Source organism: Nannospalax galili, unplaced genomic scaffold, assembly GCF_000622305.1.
Source record: "Nannospalax galili isolate Female #2095 unplaced genomic scaffold, S.galili_v1.0 scaffold702, whole genome shotgun sequence".
Classification (NCBI taxonomy): Eukaryota; Metazoa; Chordata; class Mammalia; order Rodentia; family Spalacidae; genus Nannospalax; species Nannospalax galili.
The window spans coordinates 1746574-1766436 of record NW_008348657.1 but is presented as its reverse complement, the minus strand read 5'-3'; the positions used below and the strand labels follow the sequence as shown (position 1 = coordinate 1766436).

The 19863-nt window shown below is 46.7% G+C and overlaps 1 protein-coding gene across 2 annotated transcripts in view; it reads right to left on the bottom strand.

Moving 5' to 3' along the window:
• Nucleotides 1-215: 215 nt before the first annotated feature.
• Gnpat (glyceronephosphate O-acyltransferase) overlaps nt 216-19863 on the bottom strand; it is a 37705-nt gene continuing 18057 nt past the window's right edge. Inside the window, exons 3-16 of one of the 2 annotated variants that reach the window (XM_008845802.3) lie at nt 17683-17859; nt 16806-16935; nt 13438-13565; nt 13015-13090; nt 12067-12218; nt 11823-11953; nt 9933-10156; nt 6041-6283; nt 4631-4710; nt 3705-3845; nt 2700-2799; nt 2527-2620; nt 1622-1683; nt 216-494 (exon numbers count right to left, since the gene is read on the bottom strand). In XM_008845802.3, the coding sequence (XP_008844024.1) occupies nt 451-494; nt 1622-1683; nt 2527-2620; nt 2700-2799; nt 3705-3845; nt 4631-4710; nt 6041-6283; nt 9933-10156; nt 11823-11953; nt 12067-12218; nt 13015-13090; nt 13438-13565; nt 16806-16935; nt 17683-17859 (1782 nt within the window). In that variant the 3' untranslated portion in view covers nt 216-450. Of the gene's footprint in view, nt 495-1621; nt 1684-2526; nt 2621-2699; nt 2800-3704; nt 3846-4630; nt 4711-6040; nt 6284-9932; nt 10157-11822; nt 11954-12066; nt 12219-13014; nt 13091-13437; nt 13566-16805; nt 16936-17682; nt 17889-19863 lie in introns of both variants that reach the window. The other variant, XM_008845803.3, reaches the window with a different exon arrangement.

The window sequence follows — 19863 nt, the reverse complement described above, 5'->3', positions numbered from 1 at the left end:
GACTTTAAGTGGGACCCTCATGGAGGTCAGAAGAGAACCCTCCATGGTGATGCTCCCAACTTCAGGCTGTGGGTTGGGAACACTCACTGACTGTTTTTCTGCATTGAGCAGTCAGTGCTGATGCCAGATTATAATCAGCAGTCAGCCTGATAGTCAAGCATGTGCGGGAAGCTATGAGTGGGAGTGAATGGGTCTGAGCTCCACTTTTCCAGGCATGTTTTCAAAACACTCTTTTATTTTAGAACACACAGGTTGGCACGGGCACCACTAACTGGTGGGAAGATCACACTGATGTGCTCACTGGTCATTTCCTCCTCTTGGCAGAAGCACGGATCCCAGGGCCTCTCGGAGCACCAGAAGACACATCTCCCTCTTGACATCCCTGTCTGAGATAGTTAAGTCCTTTGTGGCTATGACTGTGGAATGTTTTCCACAATCTCTTGGTGACTCTTACAGCTTCGCAGTGGCTGGTTTTCCTATTGGTGTCTTACAACCTAAGACAGAGAGAGACAGATCCTGAGATGATGGGAGTCTTGCCCTTGCTCACTGCCATGGCTCTGCATCGGACTGATCCCTCCTCTGACCACTTGGCCAATACCCATGGACTCTGTTGGCCCTCACAAGGCCATACACTGCCTTTCTAGATGCTACTGTCTTTCTGAGCCAACAGGATCCCGAGTGTCCTTGGCCCTGATTCTATATTGGAAAGTCTGTGATAAGGACTCTGACACAAGCCCTCACCCAGGGAAAGGATCCAAGGCCTGGGAGGAAGAGTAAGAATCAGGGCTGCTGCGTGTGGTGGCACCTGCCTACAATCCCAGCACTTGGGAGGCTGAGGCAGGAAAACTGCTATGAGTTTGAGGCCAGCCTGGGCTACAGAGTGAGAACAGTGAACACCAGGCCAAATTAGCCTGGGCTATAGTATGAGACCGTTTCAAAAAGCAAAACAAAACATCAGAGCCAGAACAGAGGACCCCCACAACTTACCACAGAGGATCTGGAGAGCTGGGATAGACCAGGCCCACCAGGAACTGACTCCCCACTGTACAGCACAGCCCATGTTATGCCTCCCATGTTTCCTTGTAATTCTCTTTGCTGTACTTTTTTCTTTAAGCTTTTTTTTTTTGGTTGTGTTTAATTTTAAATATGTATATCATACATTCTGATTATTCTCATAACCACCTTTTTTTATCTCCCTCCTGTTCCCACGATTCCTTCTCCTCTCTTTTTTTTTGAGACAGGGTCTCACTATTGTAGCACTGACTGGCCTAGAATTCACTATGTAAACCAGGGTGGCCTCAAACTCACAAGAGATCCTCCTGCCTCTGCCTCCTACAGTACTGAGTACAGGGTCATACCCTGCCTTTTTCTGGTCTTTTAAGTTGGTTTTGCTGTATAGCCCCAGGCTAGCCTTGAACTCCTGGCAGTCTTCCTGCCTTATCTCCCAAGTGCTAGGATTGTACTTTCCCTTCAGAAAACTCTAATCTGTCCTCAGTTTGCTTATATTACAACTCTTCCTGGCCCTTTTGGCAAAGTACCTGATGCCACAGCATACTTTCTTACTTTAATACATACTTATAAAAATAAAGAGCAAAGTCATCTCTTGTTAACCTGTACTTACCAAGCATTTCTTCTAATTTGCTTGCAGCAGGTTTGTTTACACTAAACACATAGTTACTATTTCTGGAGAGAAGAGCAGGCTCTGTTACTGTATATACAAGGTGAAGATGCAAATTCACAACATTTCCCCTCTAACTGCAAGTTATCACCCAAGGCCTGTCTCACAAAGCCCATTTTTGTTGTTTTCTTCAGAGCTTGGGATCAAACCCATGTCCTCAAACAAGGACTCTACCACTGAGGCACAACAAAGCCCCAGTCTGAAGTAGCTGACAGGACATTGCTCCTGGTCCTGCCTCCTGGCTTCATGCTGCTTCTGACCATGTGAGACCCACAGTGGCACCTGTGATCCTTGAGGTGACCCATCCATCTCCTTCCAGTTTGGCTTCAGCTTTATCATTGGGATGCTCATTCAGTTAGGAGAATCCATTCTCTCTCATTCAGTTAGGAGAATCCATTCTCCCCTCCGCCCCGCGCCCCCCGCCCAATATACACACTTCTGTCCATACACACACACCTTCCTCCCAAAAATCTTTCTTGTAATTAGTCTATACAATTCAGTATGAGAATCCTGGCACTTGGGGAGGCAGAGACAGGTGGGTCTCTGTGAGTTCAAGGCCAGCCTGGTCTACATAGTGAGTTCCAGGCCAGCTGAGGCTACAGAGAGACCCTGTCTCAAAAAGACACACCACCCCCAGAAAAATCAATGTGAGGTTAAGCCAAATCTCTGGGCTATAGTATTTAATTCCATGAGGTGTGGGATCCTCAGGGAACTGACGCTGCTTTAATCCTGAGGGGCAGGGAAGGAAAGCAGAATGCTGCATTTCCTCAAGATACACTGCTAAGTGTCTCCGGGCCTTGGGCTCCAATGTCATACTTCATCTTGGCTCTGTCAGCACCAGTACTTACACCTTCTTCTTCTCTACCACCCCAAGTCTCACAAAAGCTGCTAAGGCATTTTTCTGCATGTCAGAAGACAGCACATCGTAACACTGAGAGGCACCTGCAAGGAGAAGGGGGTGGGTGATCACTCTTGTTCTAGGCTGAGAGAGACCACCCACAGGGGCAGGGGAGTAACCGACCTTGATCCAGAAGCCCAGTGGTGAACTGTCTAGCTGCAGCCAGGTACTGTTTCTCAGTGAAGTAGTCCTCCTCTTCACACAAGAGATATTTGGAAATGATCTGATTGTAACAGAGTAAGAGGAACACAGAGGAAAGGACAGCCCAACACAGCAGTGCCTGCTGCCCTCATCACTTTCCACCAAGGTTGGAGCAGAGAAGAGCTGGACTCTGAAGACGTTGATTTTGAACTTCTAGTAGTTTTTACAATTAGAAAGTTTGGAATATCAACATTTGTTAAAGTTTAATTTCTCATTTTAGCTGATTTCAAGTTAATCACTTCCACTTTCCTTTATCTTATGCTGCCTAGCAAGAGAATAACCACATTTCAACTGTCTTTCTCTCTGAATGCACCTAGCAAAGCACAGGCCCTCAAACACTGGCTGATTCCTACTTCAGAAAGGTGATTAAAAGCAGGATCAACATTTATCAAATGCCCACCTGGAGCTAGACTTTGTGGAAGGAGGTGACAGGTCACCTTAAGGATCACAGGTGTTACTGTGCCACGAAGTGGCTATACTCATAGCCAGTGTCCACACACAGAGCTGAGCATCAAATTCTTTTCCTCCAATCCTGCAGGGCACACATGCCAGCCCCTTCCTGTCTCATCCTGTGGATTCTGAGGAGCATATACAGCTGCTCTTTCTCTTGGAAGCATCATGAGCTTCAGTAACACAAAGGAGCATAGGAACCGTTCAAGTCTTGTGCTGAGTGCCCACTACATAGCAATACCTGACCACACAAAGCACATGGCAGACACACAGAGACCACAGAGCTGGGTATATTGTGGGCTCACAGAGTGCTGCCCTCAGCCTGTCTTCCTGTTTGTTCCTTAGTGGAAGGCTTGCTCACTGAACTCACCCATCAAGGCACTGTTCACCTGGGGAACATGCTCACCCTTCACACCAAAGTGTAAGAAGGGAAGTCTTATGACACAAGGGCATAGAGAACTTGCAACCTTCACATACCTGGTAAGATTCCACAAAAGGTTTAAAGAGTCCTACAAGGAATTCTAACACAGCATCCCCTTTGTCTGTGATGATGATGTCCTTCCCAGTCACCTGTATGGCCTCACTTTTACACAGCAGGTAACAGCCTTCCTCAAAGTCCTAGAAGGGGAAGGAGAGGTCACAGGCTCATGCTGATCTATGTGCCTTGAACTGTATGTCCTCACTGGTCCCACAAGCCCCAGAGCCTCCTGTTACCACAGCCATGAAGCATCTCTTTCAACACTCAAAATGCCAAAGCTCAAACACAAGCACACAGCGTTCATTAAATCAGTCAGGGTGACAGATGCTCTTCAATCAGCACAGCCATGTTCCTTAAATTTCAATAGCAAATCCTGAAAATACAAGTAGACTTAGGCTCAATCCCACCTGCCTCTAGCCCTCCTTTACTCCCAAGAACAGAGGAAAACTCCCTTTCCTTAGCACAGCACACAGAAACCTGCACCACCTCCTGCCTGCCCTGTTTCTGCCCATAGCAACAAACCCAAAGCCCACTCTGGGAGCCCAAGCACAGCTGTCCCACTGCTACCCAGGACCACCACCCACCCACTCTCAGAGCAAAAGGTGCTGCTGGGCCGACACCATCCAACAGGAAGGGTATTCTGCTTTCCAGTGCCTACTATGACAGAGTTCGTGTATAGCCACTGCACTGAGGTTCAGAGAATGACCTTCCTTTCCCTGTATCATCCTTAGGTACTGACTGAACATGAGCAGGAACCAAACTGGACTCTGCTCAGTTGAGTATCCCTGTTTCTCCCTGTGCTTTAAAGAAAGGGGAAACAGGCTGCCTGACACAGGCCTGGGGTCCTGACGAAGGCCTGGGGCCCACACTGGTCACCTCCAGGACGTGCATCATGACATGCTTGCTCTTGGGTGTAGGGACTTACCCTGAGTGTGTTTCCCGGAAGGAAGATGAACTCATCTGAAAACACATTGCGTAAGAAGGAAAAGCAGCTGAAGACATCCTCTGGAAAGAAGCCATTTCACAGCATTACAACCTTGCTTCTGACCTGCAGGAACCCCTGACTTGCAGCTCTTCACATGTCTCTCTGTGTACACCAGGGAAAGAACTGAGTCCCTAAGGGAAGCTGAAGCCAGTCTTAAGTTTTTCTGCAGTGCAAATGGAGTTTAGCAATTTAAGTGGCTAAGTTGAAACTATAAGAGGCCTGGAATCCACCAGTCTCAAAATAAGCAAGAGGCCACCGTCACTGTCCTTAGACACCCCTTAAGAGATAGACTTCCCTCTATTTTGACTTCCCAGCTTCCTTCTATTCTCAAATCTCACTTATGTTCCAACCCCCACCCTAAAAAACTGAAGGAGAACCTCTGGGGTAGGGCCCCATGATCCTCAGACAGACTTGGGTGGACCCAGATGTTAACTACAGGCTCCTGCCATCCAGAAGCAGGAATCTGTCATTTCAACACCACACTGACTGCATTTTAGGCAAGCTCTGGTAGTGATGCTGCCCAGCCTGCTTCTGTTGAATGAGGGGCCTCAAGCTGAAACTTCATCAGGCCAGTTCCTGGGCAGTGGCATTCACAATTGCCTCTCTAAAGCAATTATATTGTTAGCTAGTTAGTTTTCTATGTGCATGATGTGTTGGAATTCAGGTGCACACATATTTCACAAGCATGCATGTGGAGGTCAGAAGACAACTTTGGGGAGTTGTTTCTAGACTTCTGCCTTACTTGAGGCAGGGTCTCTCTTGTTTACCCACTAAGCTGCATACTCCAAGGATAGCTGGCACACGAGCTTAGGGCCAACTGTCTCTCAAGTCTCTGCCTCCATCCCACTTGGGAATGCTGGGGTTACATGTAGTCTTTACCACATTTGCCTTTTCACATGGGTTCTAGGAATCTGAACTCAAGTTGATCAGCCTTGAATGGCAAGAGCTTTTACTCACTGAGCCATCTCCCCAGACTGAAGGCGCAGTCTAGATAGGTATTTCCGATTCTGAAGTTTTCGTTTATTTTTTTAAGTTTATATATATATATAAGCTGTGTGTGTGTGTGTATTGCTATGTAGTCCAGGTTGGCCCTAAACTTCTAGAAGATTGCCCTGCCTCAAACCCCTGAGTAGCTGAAGCTATAGGCACATGCTATACCTTCCCACTCTAGAAACCTTAAGCAGGCAGGCTCTTCTACTATGGGAACAACTAACTTCTAAGACCCTGAACTTTACTGCCATGAGGGCTAACAGAGGAGGCTGCCTGTAACAGACGTCCAACACTGCTCCCTTCATGGGGCTACAGTGCCAGGCCCTTTCTGAAACTCAAGGTCATACTCCTAAAAGTTACCTTTCCTGAACCCCGGTGTCATTTGCAAGGCTACAGCTACTAAGGAAGGACGAACGAAAATGTTGACCAGCTGGTTCCTGTAAGCCGAGCACATAAGGAGGGTGATGTGTCGGAGCACAAGTCCATCAACCACTTCTGAGCTTCCAGTGTCCACTTTCAGAACTGCCTGGTCTTGGACGAGGCTGGCAAGGTTGGAGTGCAGGAGGATGCTGGACTGGACAACCTCCTCAGGTAGCTGGTTATCTGCAGGGAGAAAGAACAGCACAGCAAACTTAAGCAGGATAGCAGAGTGCTGCAAACTCAGGCAAGACAGCGACATCCAACCTCCCCACTGAGCCCACTTTCAGAGCTCCTGAAAACCAGTCTTCAACTCCACTATGCTACCCAGAACCTACAGTCCAGCTCCAAGGCCACAAGCTTGTGTAATGTTGGAGTATCTGCATCCTTCTTCTGTCCCTCCACTGAAAGCCTACTTTCTAACATGCCCACATCACCTGCAGGTCACTCAATGCCAACTCCTGTCCCACCACACTTACTAATCCATGGGCCAAGCTCCACTCAGTCCTTGCCTTCTGAAAGAACTCCTTTTCTGGGCTAGAGAGATGGCTCAGCAATTTAAGAGGATAGTGCTTTTCCAGAGGACCTAAGTTGAGTTCCCAGCACCCATGTGAGGCAGCTTACAACCGCCTGTATTGCCAGCTCCAGGGGATCCAACACTTTCTTCTGGCTTCCTCAAGCACTGCACTCATATGTAACATATCCACACACAGACATATACATAATTTCAAGAGGGGGGGGGGAGAAAACTGGTTATTTTTGCAGAGGGCCTAAGTTGGGTTCCCAGCACCCAAATTGGGGGGGGGGGGAGAAACTGGTTATTTTTGCAGAATACCTAAGTTGGGTTCCCAGCACCCAAATGGTGGCTTATAGCTATCCATAACTCCAGTTCCAGGGGACCCGATGCCCTCTTCTGGCCTCTACAGGCATGGTATGCATGGGTGCACTTACATATATGCAGGCAAAACACTCATACATAAAAATAAAAACTGAACCATCAAAGTCGCCACTATGAAATCCACATATAGGATTTTTCCCCAATGAATTCTCAGAAAGTCCTGTGTTGGGTCCACTGCTTGGGCCTGCTACTTTACCATCACTTGATGCCCCTCCCCCTACAAACCAAGGGAGGCCTGGGGCAGGTGGCAACTCCCATCTCTATGAACCAGGTGTACTTGGCTACAGACCTGATGTTCCAGTGATTACACTTCCAACCACAGCCTATGATTTTCGGTTTTTGTTTTTTTTTTAATTTATTTTATTTTTTTAGTGTATGAGTATATTACCTACATTAAGCGCACCTATGTCATACAATGCCCACGGAGGTCAGAAGAGGGCATCGGATTCCCTGGAACTAGAGCTATGGACAGTTGTTAGCTGCCATGTGGGTGCTGGGAATTGAACCCAGGTCCTCTGCAAGAGCAGCCAGCATTCCCAACCGTTGAGCCATCTCTCCAGCCTCACACCCTCAGTCTATGATTTTCAGAGAGTTTGAAAAGAACTTAACTGTTGTCATAGACCACCCCCGCCCCCAAATTCACAGCAAAGTATTCCTAATTCCAATGAGAGGAGTGTGTGTGTGTGCTCCATGGTGCATATAGAGGTCAGAGGACAACTTCTGGGGGTCAGTTCTTCTACCTGTTTGGAGGCAGAATCTCTCTTCTTTTTTTTCTTCTTGGAGACAAGGTCTCCCATTAACTTCAACTGGCCTAGAACTTGCTATATAGACCAGATTGGCCTAGAACTCACAGAGATCTGTGTGCCTCTGCCTCCCCAGTGCTGGGATTAAATGTATGTGCCACCACACCTGGCTTTTTGTATGGGTACAGTGCCCGAGGAGACAAGAAGTCAGATACCCTGAAACTAGAGATACAGGCAGTTGTGTGCAACCATGCAGGTGCTAGGAATAAACTGCCATGCTCTTAACCACCGAACCACCTCTCTACCCCACTAGCCTTACTTCTTTCTTCTTGCTGCTACACTGTACGCTCCAGGTTAGTTGGCCCACAAGCTTCTGAGTGATTCTTGTCTCTGCCTCCCATCTCACTGGTAGGCATGCTGGAATTACAGATGCATACCATGACATCCAGTTGTTTACCTGGGGTCTGAGGATCCCAAATTGTGCCAAGCTTGTGTGGCAAGTGCCTTTAACCACTAAGCTATCTCCCTGGCCTTCCAATGAGGTTTTTACTAAGCTGTTCTTCATTCTTTTGAGATGGGGTCTCATGTAGCCATGACTAGTCTTGAACTCCTGATCCTCCTGCCTCCAAATCCTGACTGCTGAGATGACAGGCAAGTAACACAACACTTGCTCACTGAGTTATTACCCGAGAGCTACAGAAAGCCCTGTAGTACTGCCAGCAGGAAGCTGCAACACAATGAGGTTTACAGAGGGCGGAAGATGCAGTTAAGCATACAGAGCATGCACAGACTCAAGGCTCAATCCCCTGTGCTGAAAACAGCAACCAAAACAAAACAAAACAACCCTAGTGATGGTGAGATCGTTCAGCATGTAAAGACATTTGCCATGCAAGTCTGGCAACATGTATAAAGGTAAAAGAGAAAACCAACCCTACAAAGTTGTCCTCTGACCTCCACCCCTCCCCCCATACACCAATATTTTTGTATTAAAATAAACAAAAAACAAAAATGCTTCCTGTAACAAACAGTGTACTTGTTGGATGTAGTAGCTCAGGGCTATAATTGCAACACAGGAGGATTGCTCCAAGTTCCAGGCCAGCCTGGGCTATAGTGTGAGTTCCAGGCCACCTAAGCTATATAGTGAGACCCTCCCTCAAATGAACAAAACTAGGGCTGGAGAGATGGCTCAGTAGTTAAGAGCACTTGCTGCCCTTGCAGAGGACCCAGATTCAAGTCCCAGCACCCACATGGCAGCTAACGACCATCAGTAACTCAAGTTCTAGGGGATTCAATACCTTCTGGTTCCATAGGAATTCCATAGGCATCCATGGGTACACCTACATAGATGCAGGCAACACATTCGTACAATTAAAATGAAAGCTAATTTTTAAAATAAAGAGAAGAACAAAATCTTAGGGGTTAAGGGAGATGGCTGAGTAGGTCAAGGAGGACCTGTATTAGATTTCCAGCATCCACCTAAAAGTTGGGAATGGCAACACACATCTGTAATCCCAGCACTGGGGAGGCAGAGAGGAGAATCCCTAAGGCTTGCTGGCTGGCCGTCCAGCCAGTCAGATTGCTGAGCTCTGAGTTCAGTGAGAGAGCCTATCTTAAAAATAAAGCAGAGTGCCGGGCGCACATCTTTAATCACAGCACTCAGGAGGCAAAGACAGGCAGATCTCTGTGAGATCAAGACCAGCCTGGTCTACACAGCAAGTTCAAGACCAGCTAGGGCAACAGGGAAGCCCTGTCTCAAGAAGAAAAAAAGAGAGAGAGAAAAGTAGAAAGTGATTAAGGAAGACACCTGTCATCAACCACTGGTCCACATAGGCTAACATGCAACACACACGTGTATACAAACTCACATAGACACAACACAAATCCAAAAGCTTTTAAATTAAAAAGAGGTGGGCATGGAGGGAAAGGATTTGTGCCATCATTCTCCAGTCTGTAGATTTCAAGGAGATAGTACTATAGTCCTGGAAGTCTGGACACAGACTGGAGCCAACAGGCAAGCAGCTATCTGCAAGCAGCCCCACTGATGCACTTTCCAGTGGTGTCGTGCTAGCTCTGAGTCATGCTTTGTGGTGCTCTGCTCAAAGCCCTTCCAGGTATCTCACCTCTAAGAAACAACATCCCCAAATTAGAAAGTGAAAAAGCCAGTCTCTGCACCAAACATATCCCATGCACGTACCAGGCCAAAGGAGGAACCCGCCAAACACCTGGGTCAAGCCCTTCAGCCACAGAGTCTTCTCCACCAAGAGGTCCAAGTCCATGGACAACTCGTTCTGAAGCAGGACAGCAACTATCAGGATCCATGGGCTCAGAACCAGATTTTCAATTTGCAGAAACTGTATCCTATAGGCAACTTCGGTGACAAAGGTGTGCACAGCCTCAGACTGCTTCTGAGGGAAACATCTAAAAGGAAGGGCACAAAACACAGGTTACAGCTCTGCTGCCTGCGCACCCTTTGTTGTAGGCACTCAGGGTGGAGAGGACCACCCATTAGCTGGCTTCTCCCAACAGAATTCTCTTAGACCACGTGCAGGTTCCCTAGCTTTACAGTATGACCTGTCCATGTCTCTAGTAGGCAAGAAACATTATAATTCCCAGTTCTAAGCAAAACCAAACACCTTTTACTTTATAAATGGAACATATCACTGCTGAAAATACAGTTGCATCCCCAGGAGCATGCAACATGCATACAGACCATGGGTCTCTCTGCTGTAGACCATACCTGTCAGGTTCATGTCTACACTCCAGGCGCCACATGGCTGCCTGTTACGCTGCCCCTTCTGCAAAGATGCAGAACAGAGGACCACCCATCCTCACCTGAGAGCTGGCTGCAGAGGGAATAAATATGCAAGGGACCCACAAACAGTCATGTAAGGGGACAATGACAGCCAAGAGGCTGCCCTGCATTGGAATAACTGGCTAAGGCTCTGTGGCAGTGAACTGCTAACATCTGTTCCTGAGGTAATGAGACATTGCTGTCCAGGCATCCCACTGCTGGGAAACAGCTAGAGCTATGGTGCTGCTTGAGGGGACTGGCTGGGCAGGTCTGCTTACTTCCTAAAGTATATTCCTCTTAATTAAAACATGAATGATTGGACCTGAGATGGCTCGGCAGGTAAAGGGGCTTGCCACCGGGTCTAACAACTTGAGTTCAATTTCTAGGACCCACATAATGGAAAGAACCAACTCCCACAGCTGGTCTCTGACTTCCACACATGCACCTACACACATACACACTAAATAAATAAATCTAACAGAAAAGAAAATACAAATGCTTATCTGCGCCCTGCATCCTAAAAGAACCTAGTGTGTTTGAGAACAGGGCACTCTGCACTCTTATCTAGGATCTAAAGCAGTGCTCTGCACAAGTCTCAGTGGCCGCCTGCAGTTGTACCCACAGCCTTGGACACATCCTTTCTTTTTTTGAAACAGTCTTACTGTATATCCCTGGCTGATATGGGCTGTGCCATGTAGACCAGGTTGGCCTTGAACTCAGAAATCCACCTGCCTCTGTCCTTTGGTGCTGGGATTAAAAGTGTGCAGCACTATGCCCAGTGGGCCACTATTAAGTTAAAGCCTGCAGGGAGGATGACCAATCATCTGACTATAGACTGACACACACAGCTTACAGCTTATCTTTTTGTGGTGGTGGTGGTGGTGGTGGTGGTGGTGGTAGTGATGTTGGTGTTGGTGATGGTGGTATGTGTGTTGGCAAATAGTTCTTCAGGTTTTGGTTTTAATTTTTTTGTTTTTTGAGACAGGGTCTCGTGTAGACCAAGCTGGTCTCAAACTTTCTATAGGTGAGGATAACCTTGAATTCCTGATCCTCCTGCCTCCAGCTCCTGAGGGCTGTGATTACTGGCATGCCCCACCATGCTGGCTTCAAACACGAGCTTCTTTTAACTTTCCGCTGCGGAACATGAAATGCATGGCTTCATTGGTAATGTGCTGTGAGATCTTAGGGAAGACAAGGTTTGGTCTCAGAGGCAGTCGACTCAAGAGTCCTGATTCATACTTCTGGATTTTAGTCCTCACTTCTGTGTCAGGTATTAAAACACGGGCCTTGCACCTGGGAACCAAGTTATACGGGCTCCGACTCAGCCGCCCTGCAGCTAGAGAGCGCAGTGACACAGGGTCTCCAAAGTACACGTGGATGCTTCCAAAGTTCTCAGAGAGAATCCGTCTAGCTTTCAACAACCCCTGGTGGCATCACAAGAGGGGGAAAGAAACAGGAGTATATTTGTAAATCAGTGGATGTATAAGCCAGGTACTCTCTACACTCAAAGAAAATAAGTTTGGCTATCCTCACGTACAGCAGTGGATTCTTTTGGTTTAGGAATTCCTAGGAGCTCATAGGCATAAAGAGTTTCTTCCAGTATCTTATCATAACTGATGCTAATTGGGACAAGGTAGGTATCAAAAACTTCTCTTTTAAAAAATGGTTCCATCACAATATTCAGGAGACCTGTAAACACAGGGAGAAATGTTTTACCATGCATACTGAATAGCAAGGCACACAAGGGCTCATAAATAAGATACCAGCCTCCCTCATTCCTTCTACCCTGTATCCATAGCTCCCATTCCCAGGATTGAGGAGGTGATTCACAGTCTCTTTCACCGCCCAACTGGTTCTCAGTCTTGTTATTGACCCACAATTCTAAGAGGGGAAAAGGACCCAAGTCTGCAGACCAAAACCAGCAACATATACAGTCAGCCTTCCACAAGACCCAGCTGTGCTTTCTGTCTCTCATCGGCTCATCTAAAACACAGACATAAGCTGGCATGGCAGCTAACACCTGTCATCTCAGCACTCAGGATGCTGAGGCAGGAGCATGGCTGCAAGTCTGAGGCTGGCTGAACTTACATAGTGAGTTTCAATCAAGACAACCTAGGCTACTAAGTGAGAAAAAAATAAACCGTGTGTGTGTGTGTGTGTGTGTGTGTGTGTGTGTATGTACAGAAGGTTACAAAAGCAATCTGTTTCCATGGGAAGCCCCCATAGGAAATGAGAGGCAATCTTCCCTTGCTGTATATGCTGGTACTCTGATTCCTCTGCCTCTGCCCCATCCCACTCCCCACTGGAAAAACAAGATAACTATAAAGCATATGTCATACATTAAGCCCAGAAATATAACCAGCTACACTTAAGGAAGCAGTTCTATTAACAAAGACAACAGTACCTTGTCAAAGAAGTCAAAGTATCAAGTTCTATTGAGCAGTAGGACCAGAGATTTGTACACTTCTACACATAAAGCACCTACCAAATTTAGGAGTCAAGGTCTTGGCAGTGCGACTCCTTGTCCCTTCAAGGAAAAATTCAATAGGAGCGTAACCACTCTTTAAGAGAAAACAACAAACACATAAAACCCATTGTTTACTCTCAAAATAACAGAGACATCTCTGTGTGTACACAAGTATGGTGCCAAGACTTACATGCTGGGCAAGCACTCCACCAATAAGCCACATTCCCAGCCCTGTAAATGTTTCTTCTGATTCCTTATCCCAAGTGCCCCCTGGTCTTTGAATGAATGCTGGTCACAGTGAGACTTAAACAAGAAAGCTTCTTAGATGAGGGACCACTGAGAGTTGATATGTCCCTTGAGAAGACAGCTAGGGGTCTATTCAGAAGTGAAGAGCAAGATGGCCCTGCAGCTGTGGGTTGGTTCCTAGAGCACCAGCATTACCCGTAGCATCGTCTTCACATATTCAGAAAACACAGCCCAGTAGAGTTTATTGCCGCCAAAGGTGCGCCTTATGAAGAAGGCCCCAGACATCCTGAGTAGCTCGCCAACCATCTTCATTCCCAGGAAGTCTAAAATACAAAGGTGGGGTAACAGAAATGTCTCCAAAGATCTAAACACAGACACTACTGAGAAGTTCATGAATGTGACATATGCCCTGTGATGGCAGAAATTACACTTCTGAGATTAATGCCAAAAAAAATTTCTAAGGGCTGAGGAGATGGTTCGGTGGGTAAAGTTCCTGCCACAAAAGCATGAGGACCTGAGTTTGAGTCCTAGAAGCCACATAATAAGCCAGGCATGGTAACACACACCTGTAACAGTGCAGCGTGGGTAATGGAGTTAGGAGGATCTCTAGAAATCATAGGCCAGTCAGTCAAGCCAAATCAGTGAGTTCCAGGTTCAGTGAGAGACCCTATCTCTAAAAATAAGGTAGAAAATGATAGAAGACATTCGATGTCAACCTCTGGCCTACACACCCAGCCAGCCCCACACAAATGGGGGAAAAATTCCTCTAGTAGAACTGTGTAAGAGAAGGGGCTCAGTTACCTTGTGTCTCCCTCTGCACCTTGCTATTTACAAGCAGGCCAGCATGGGCTGAAGAGATAGCTCCGCAGTTAAGAGCACTGACTTCTCTTGCACAGGACCCAGGTTCAATTCCCAGCACCTATATGGTGTCTAACAACCATCCATACCCCAGTTCCAAGGGATCTGACACCTTCTTCTGACCTCCGTGAGCATTGCACGACATGAGTGCACTTATATACAAGCAGGCAATATGCTCATGCACATAAAATTAAAATAATAAATAAAATATTAAAAAAAAACAAAACCCAGGCCACCAGAGACAGAGGCCAGGTAACATGACATCATCACAAGACCAACATTTTCAGTCTTGCTCTGAAATCAGTGACAGGAGCCCTCATATTCTGGACAGCCAGGTCAGCCTGCTCTGATCTCTCTACCACTGGGTAAAAATAGCAGTGTACATTTAGTACTCTTAGGTCTACTAAGAGGCAAGGTTTCACCAGCAGGTTTCTTTTTTAAAGATTTATTTTTATTTTTATTCATTTGTGTATGTGTGTGTACCTGTGTATGTATGTCATGTGTGTGGTTGTCCTCAGAGCTGGAGTTACAGGCAGTCATGAGCCATGTGACATGAGTGCTGGGAGCTAAACTCTGGTCTTCTGGAAGAGCAGCAAGTACTCTTAACCAGTAAACGACATTCCTCCAACCCGTCCACCAGCAGTTTTACTTTTCAACTTCCCTGACTTTCAAATCACTTCCTCCCGTACCTGTTGAAATGAAAGCGCTTTTTAAGGTGCTTACTCCCCTGGCAGCTTCTACCTTACTGCTTCCCCGTATTTATCAACAGCACTTGAGTCCCTGCTTTCCTAGAGACCTGGAAAGGGCACTAATGCAATCCAAATTTTAGGGATTAATCTTATAATTAATCTTATACACACTTACAAAGCAACATGGTTTTTAGAATAACAAAACTATAAATTACACATGCACACTGTGGATACTATAGTGTCACGTAATGTGAAACATGAAATCAGGCCCTGAACTCTACACTATGTACAAAAATTAACCCATTGGCTCAAACACCTAGGTGGAAGGTTGCAAACCACAAAGCTCTGAGAAGAAGCTTGAGAGAAAGTTTTCATGACACTGAATTTGGTCACAAGTTCTTGGGTATGACACTAAGAGCACAGGGAGCAAATAAACAAATGGATTAACTGGGCTCTATTGAAATGTACAACTTATGCATCAAAGAACACAATCATTGAAGTGGCAAGATAATCACTGAATGGAGACGAAACTGGCCAACTGCGTAACTGAGGGCAGATGTCCAAGACAGAGAAGACTCCCGCAGCTTAGTGGAAAAAAGCCAAACTACCCAAAAAGTGGGTGATGGACTTGTACTGACACATCTCCACGGAACCACGCTACCACACACACCTACCACCTGGAAACCTGATGCAGAAGGATCCCTAGAACTCAGAAATTCAAGGCCAGCCTGGACAACATAGTTGAGATCCCATCTCAAAACTAACCAACCTAACCTCCTCCCCAAACAAAACATCCCACCAATGGACAAAAGGCACATGAAAGGGTGCTCAGTCCTAGCAGACACTACAGAAACACATCAAAACCACTACACACCATGTCATACCCATGAGGACGGAACATGGCAAGGACATGGGTAAATTCCAGCTCTCATGCACTGCTGGTGGGAATGTAGACAGTGCAGACACCATGGAAAACAGTAAATTGGTTCTTAAAAAAAAGTTGAAGTTACCACATAGTCTGGCAATCTATTTGTTGAGGAAACAGGTGTATGTACTCCCATGTTCATAGCACTTGGGGATATAGTGCAGTGGCAGAGGGACTTGCCTAGCATGCCTAAGATCATGGGTTTATTTCCCAGCACCCAAAATAAATAAAAATGTAAAATTCTACATTCATAGCAGTGTCACCTGCAATAACCAAATAACAGAAGCAACCCAAGTGCCCATGGGCAGATGAAAGGAAACTTTAATTTAGTACATTCACACAGTGGATTATTAGCCTTAAAAGAGAAGGGAATTCTGACATGGCCTACCACAGGGATGAACTGTGAGGTCATCACACTAAGTGAAACAAGCCAGTCGCAGAAGGGTAAGTACTGATGATTCCACTCACACCAAATATAAAGAGAGCTGGACTTCAGGGACAGGGAGTAGGATGGCTGCCTCAGGCAGAAGGAAGGCACAGAGTGTTGTCAGTGTTTAACGGGTACTTTTCAGCTTTGAAAGATGAAAGGTTTCTGGGAGTGGACAGTGACAATGGTGGTCCAACACTACTGTACTCAGTGCCACTGGAACCATATGCCTAAACACGGTGAGACTTTGTGTTACATGTATTCTACCAAAACTAAAAACGTATTGTAAAAATCCAGATCTATGCTAGGTATGGTAGCTCATACCTTTAATCCCAGTACTTGGGACACAGAAGCCAGCTTGATCTCCATAGCAAGTTCCAGGTCAGCTAGAAAGTCAGATTTATTTATGATCTAGAATGATGACTATCATTATATCATCAAATTTAAAAAGGCAGGAAACACACCAGGGTGGTACAGCCTCTCTTCAAATCTAAGAACCCCATGTGTAGTCACCTGTCTGTGTCTGCTTAGGCAGGGGCCACCCTACCACAGGAGACAGGGACCCAGGAATTGCTCTCGGCATCTTCAAATACTCCATTACTATCAGCATCATTCTAGAGAATATTGGTCTGTATAATTTCAAATGCAAGCAAAGAATACGTACCCATTCCTGCTGCAATCACTGGCACAGGTAAGTCATAGTTGTACAAAACAAAAGAGAGCATGAGAAAGTCAATGTAGCTCCGGTGACTGGGCAGCAGGACCACGGGGTACTCCTGAATGGCTCGTTGTAGCTTGGGAAAAAGGATATGTTTTGAAGAACTTCAGTTTTCATGTCATTCAAATCACAACTCAAATCAGAAAACAGAAGAAATGTATGGCTGAGCAGGGTGGTTCACACCTGCAAACCCAGCACTTGAGGGTCTGAAGCAGGACTGCTATAAGTTCAAGGCCAGCCCAGCATGCAAGAAGCCCTGAGTTCTACCTCTGGCACCACACAAAACCTGGCATGGTGGCGCACACCTGTGATCCCAGCCCAAGGAGATGGAGGCAGGATTAGAAGGTCAAAGTGATTCTTGGGTAACAGGAAATTTGAGGCTGGCACGGGCTAGAGACCCTGTCAATCAATTAATAAACATAAGGAAGTAGGGATGTTACACAGAATATAACTGGGACAGATGGTGAACTGGGAGTGAGGTCTGTATTACATGTTATATCCGAGCTAACTGACCTTGGTCACTGTACCCTAGGCAAATGCCATTATCTGTATGAAAACCAAACCAACAAAGTGAGAAGAGGATAAAGGAAACGGAGACGGACCCAGGTGTAACACAGCAAACATGGTTTGCATTACTCTGTAACTCTTACTTGCCTGAAACCTGTAGCTCTGACATTAAAGGGAAGGATGAGTTGTGGAAGGAAAACAAACACATCCCCTGGGCCACAGCAGATGCCTGAGGACCTGCCCTCAGCATTCACTCCAGATGAGATGTCCTGGAAATCCTGAGGCCAAGAGTGAGGCCAAGTAACTGCATCCTCACCTTCTGAATGCCTTCTTCATTCACACACACCTTCGAGAAAATCTGCTTAAAAATTTTGCTCAGAGTGAAGGCAAGAAAACGAATGGCTCCCACTCGCAGTTTGTGACTCATTTCCTCCAAGATCTCACTGGCTTCCTCTCGGAGGCTATCGGCAGATGTAAGGGACTCCCTGGAAAGCTGAAAGGAAGGCAGAGCAGGGATGAATTCTGAAAAACAAAAATCAGAACTCCTTTCATTCAAAACAGTGGGACTAGTTCCAAATGGACACACATAATGTGATTCTAAGATGGTGTGGCTCTTCCTGACTGGAACCAACACAACTCAAGCCAATCTATTTCCTGTATTAGGGAATTTCTCTATGGAGCCCAGGTTGGTCTTGAACTCAACTGTTGTCCTGCCTCAGCCTCCTGAGTACCAGGATCGTAGGTGTGCACCACCATACCCACTGAAAAATTATTCTATTTAAACATTTCGAAGACAGGAAATTCAAGCATCTGCTTCCTAGGGCAGCCTTTGAGAGTAATAGGAATACTCACTTCTTGCTGGGGTTGCCAGGAAGTTCACAATCATTACATTTTCTGAGTTAAGCTGTGCTTGTGACCCAGCACCCTAGGCCCAGCAGCACCTCCAGGAGACTGCTACGGACTTGATCACCTACTCCACACAATCACAAACATCCCAGATGAAAACACAAGCTACACAGAGGTAGCCAATTCAGATCATCCCAGAGGCATAGGACTGGTACCACAGTCCCCAGACTCCGAGACTAGTTAAAGAAACCATGGCTCTCACAATGGGGCTTTTCATAGCCATGGCATACTACATCTTTGTACTGTATACAAACGCCTGCTGTGTGCTATGATGGGCAAGGGCCTAGAGATGAGCAAGTCATGTTTCTGACCTTGGGGAGGCCTGATTGACCCGTGAGCTGACATTTTTCCCTTCCCCGAGGGAAACGTGTCCCGTGCGAAATAAATCTGTATCCCGCTGAGAATTCCATCTGTGCCTCGGTGCCTCCTCCATCCATCTGCGCACTCGCTCTCCATCCGAATTTTTACCTATCAGATGGTGCTGTGACTCGGATCTTACTTGAAGGGACCTCGCACGTAAAACTTTCGGACTCGCTTGTCGTTACTGGCCTCTGCGAACACCACTGATTTGGCATTAAGGTACACTTCCACCCTCTATCTCTCTCCCCTCTCTCCCGTTCCTTTCAGTTCTCTCTCCCTCTCTCTCTCTCCCCTTTCCCCTTCACTACTCTCTGCCAGTTTTCTTTTCATCTCACTCCTTTCCAATCAAATTCGGTCACTCCCAGGCCTCACTCAAGGCCACTGGACAGCACTGGTTTTGGCAACCGTTGAATTGCCCCAGCACAGTTACTGTGTCTGTCCATGCCCACCTGGGAGTCAGACCTGCCTCCCCGTCGCACTCAAATCCTTTTTCCCTACCTCAGCTCCCTTCCCTTCCTCGCTCCTGCCATCTTTTGCCTTCCCCTAACATCTCTTCTCTCTCTCTCTCTCTCTCTCTCTCTCTCTCTCTCTCTCACCCCCCTCCTTCCTCTCCCCCCCTCTCTCTCCTCTCCCTCCCTTCACTGGCTACTCTGAGCTTCATCTAGGCCTCTCCATTCTTCTCCACTCCCGGTCCATCTCGACCTCCAGGCCCACTCTCCTACTGGCTGGTCACGCACCACATTGTAGAACCTCTCCTAACTCATTTTTACTTGCTCGAAATCACACTGGTGTGTGGGAGGTTCCGCCCTGCCTTTGACTACAGGACGCTGTGGTCACTGACGGGGACACGCACAACTCGTATCCCCCCCCCCAGTGATTGCAGGACGCTGCCCTGGGGTTTGGGAATTCAACTCGAACCAGCAATACAAAAAAAAGGACGCTTTTGTTTTGTTGCCTGATTCTTCTCGTTCTCACGTGACCTAAGCCAAACCTTTCTCTTCCTGCTTTCTCTCTCTCTCTCTCTCTCTCTCTCTCTCTCTCTCTCTCTCTCCACCTCTGTCCCCTCAGGGCAAAAAGTTTCTCCTTGTTCCCCTACCCACCAGCTGAGGTCTTTAACTCTTCTTTCGCTTTCTGCCTAATCCGTTGCTATGGGTACCAAACACTCAAAACCTCAGGGTCTGACGCCTTTGGCCTGCTTACTTAAATCCTTAAAAAAGCTAGGATTGTCTCA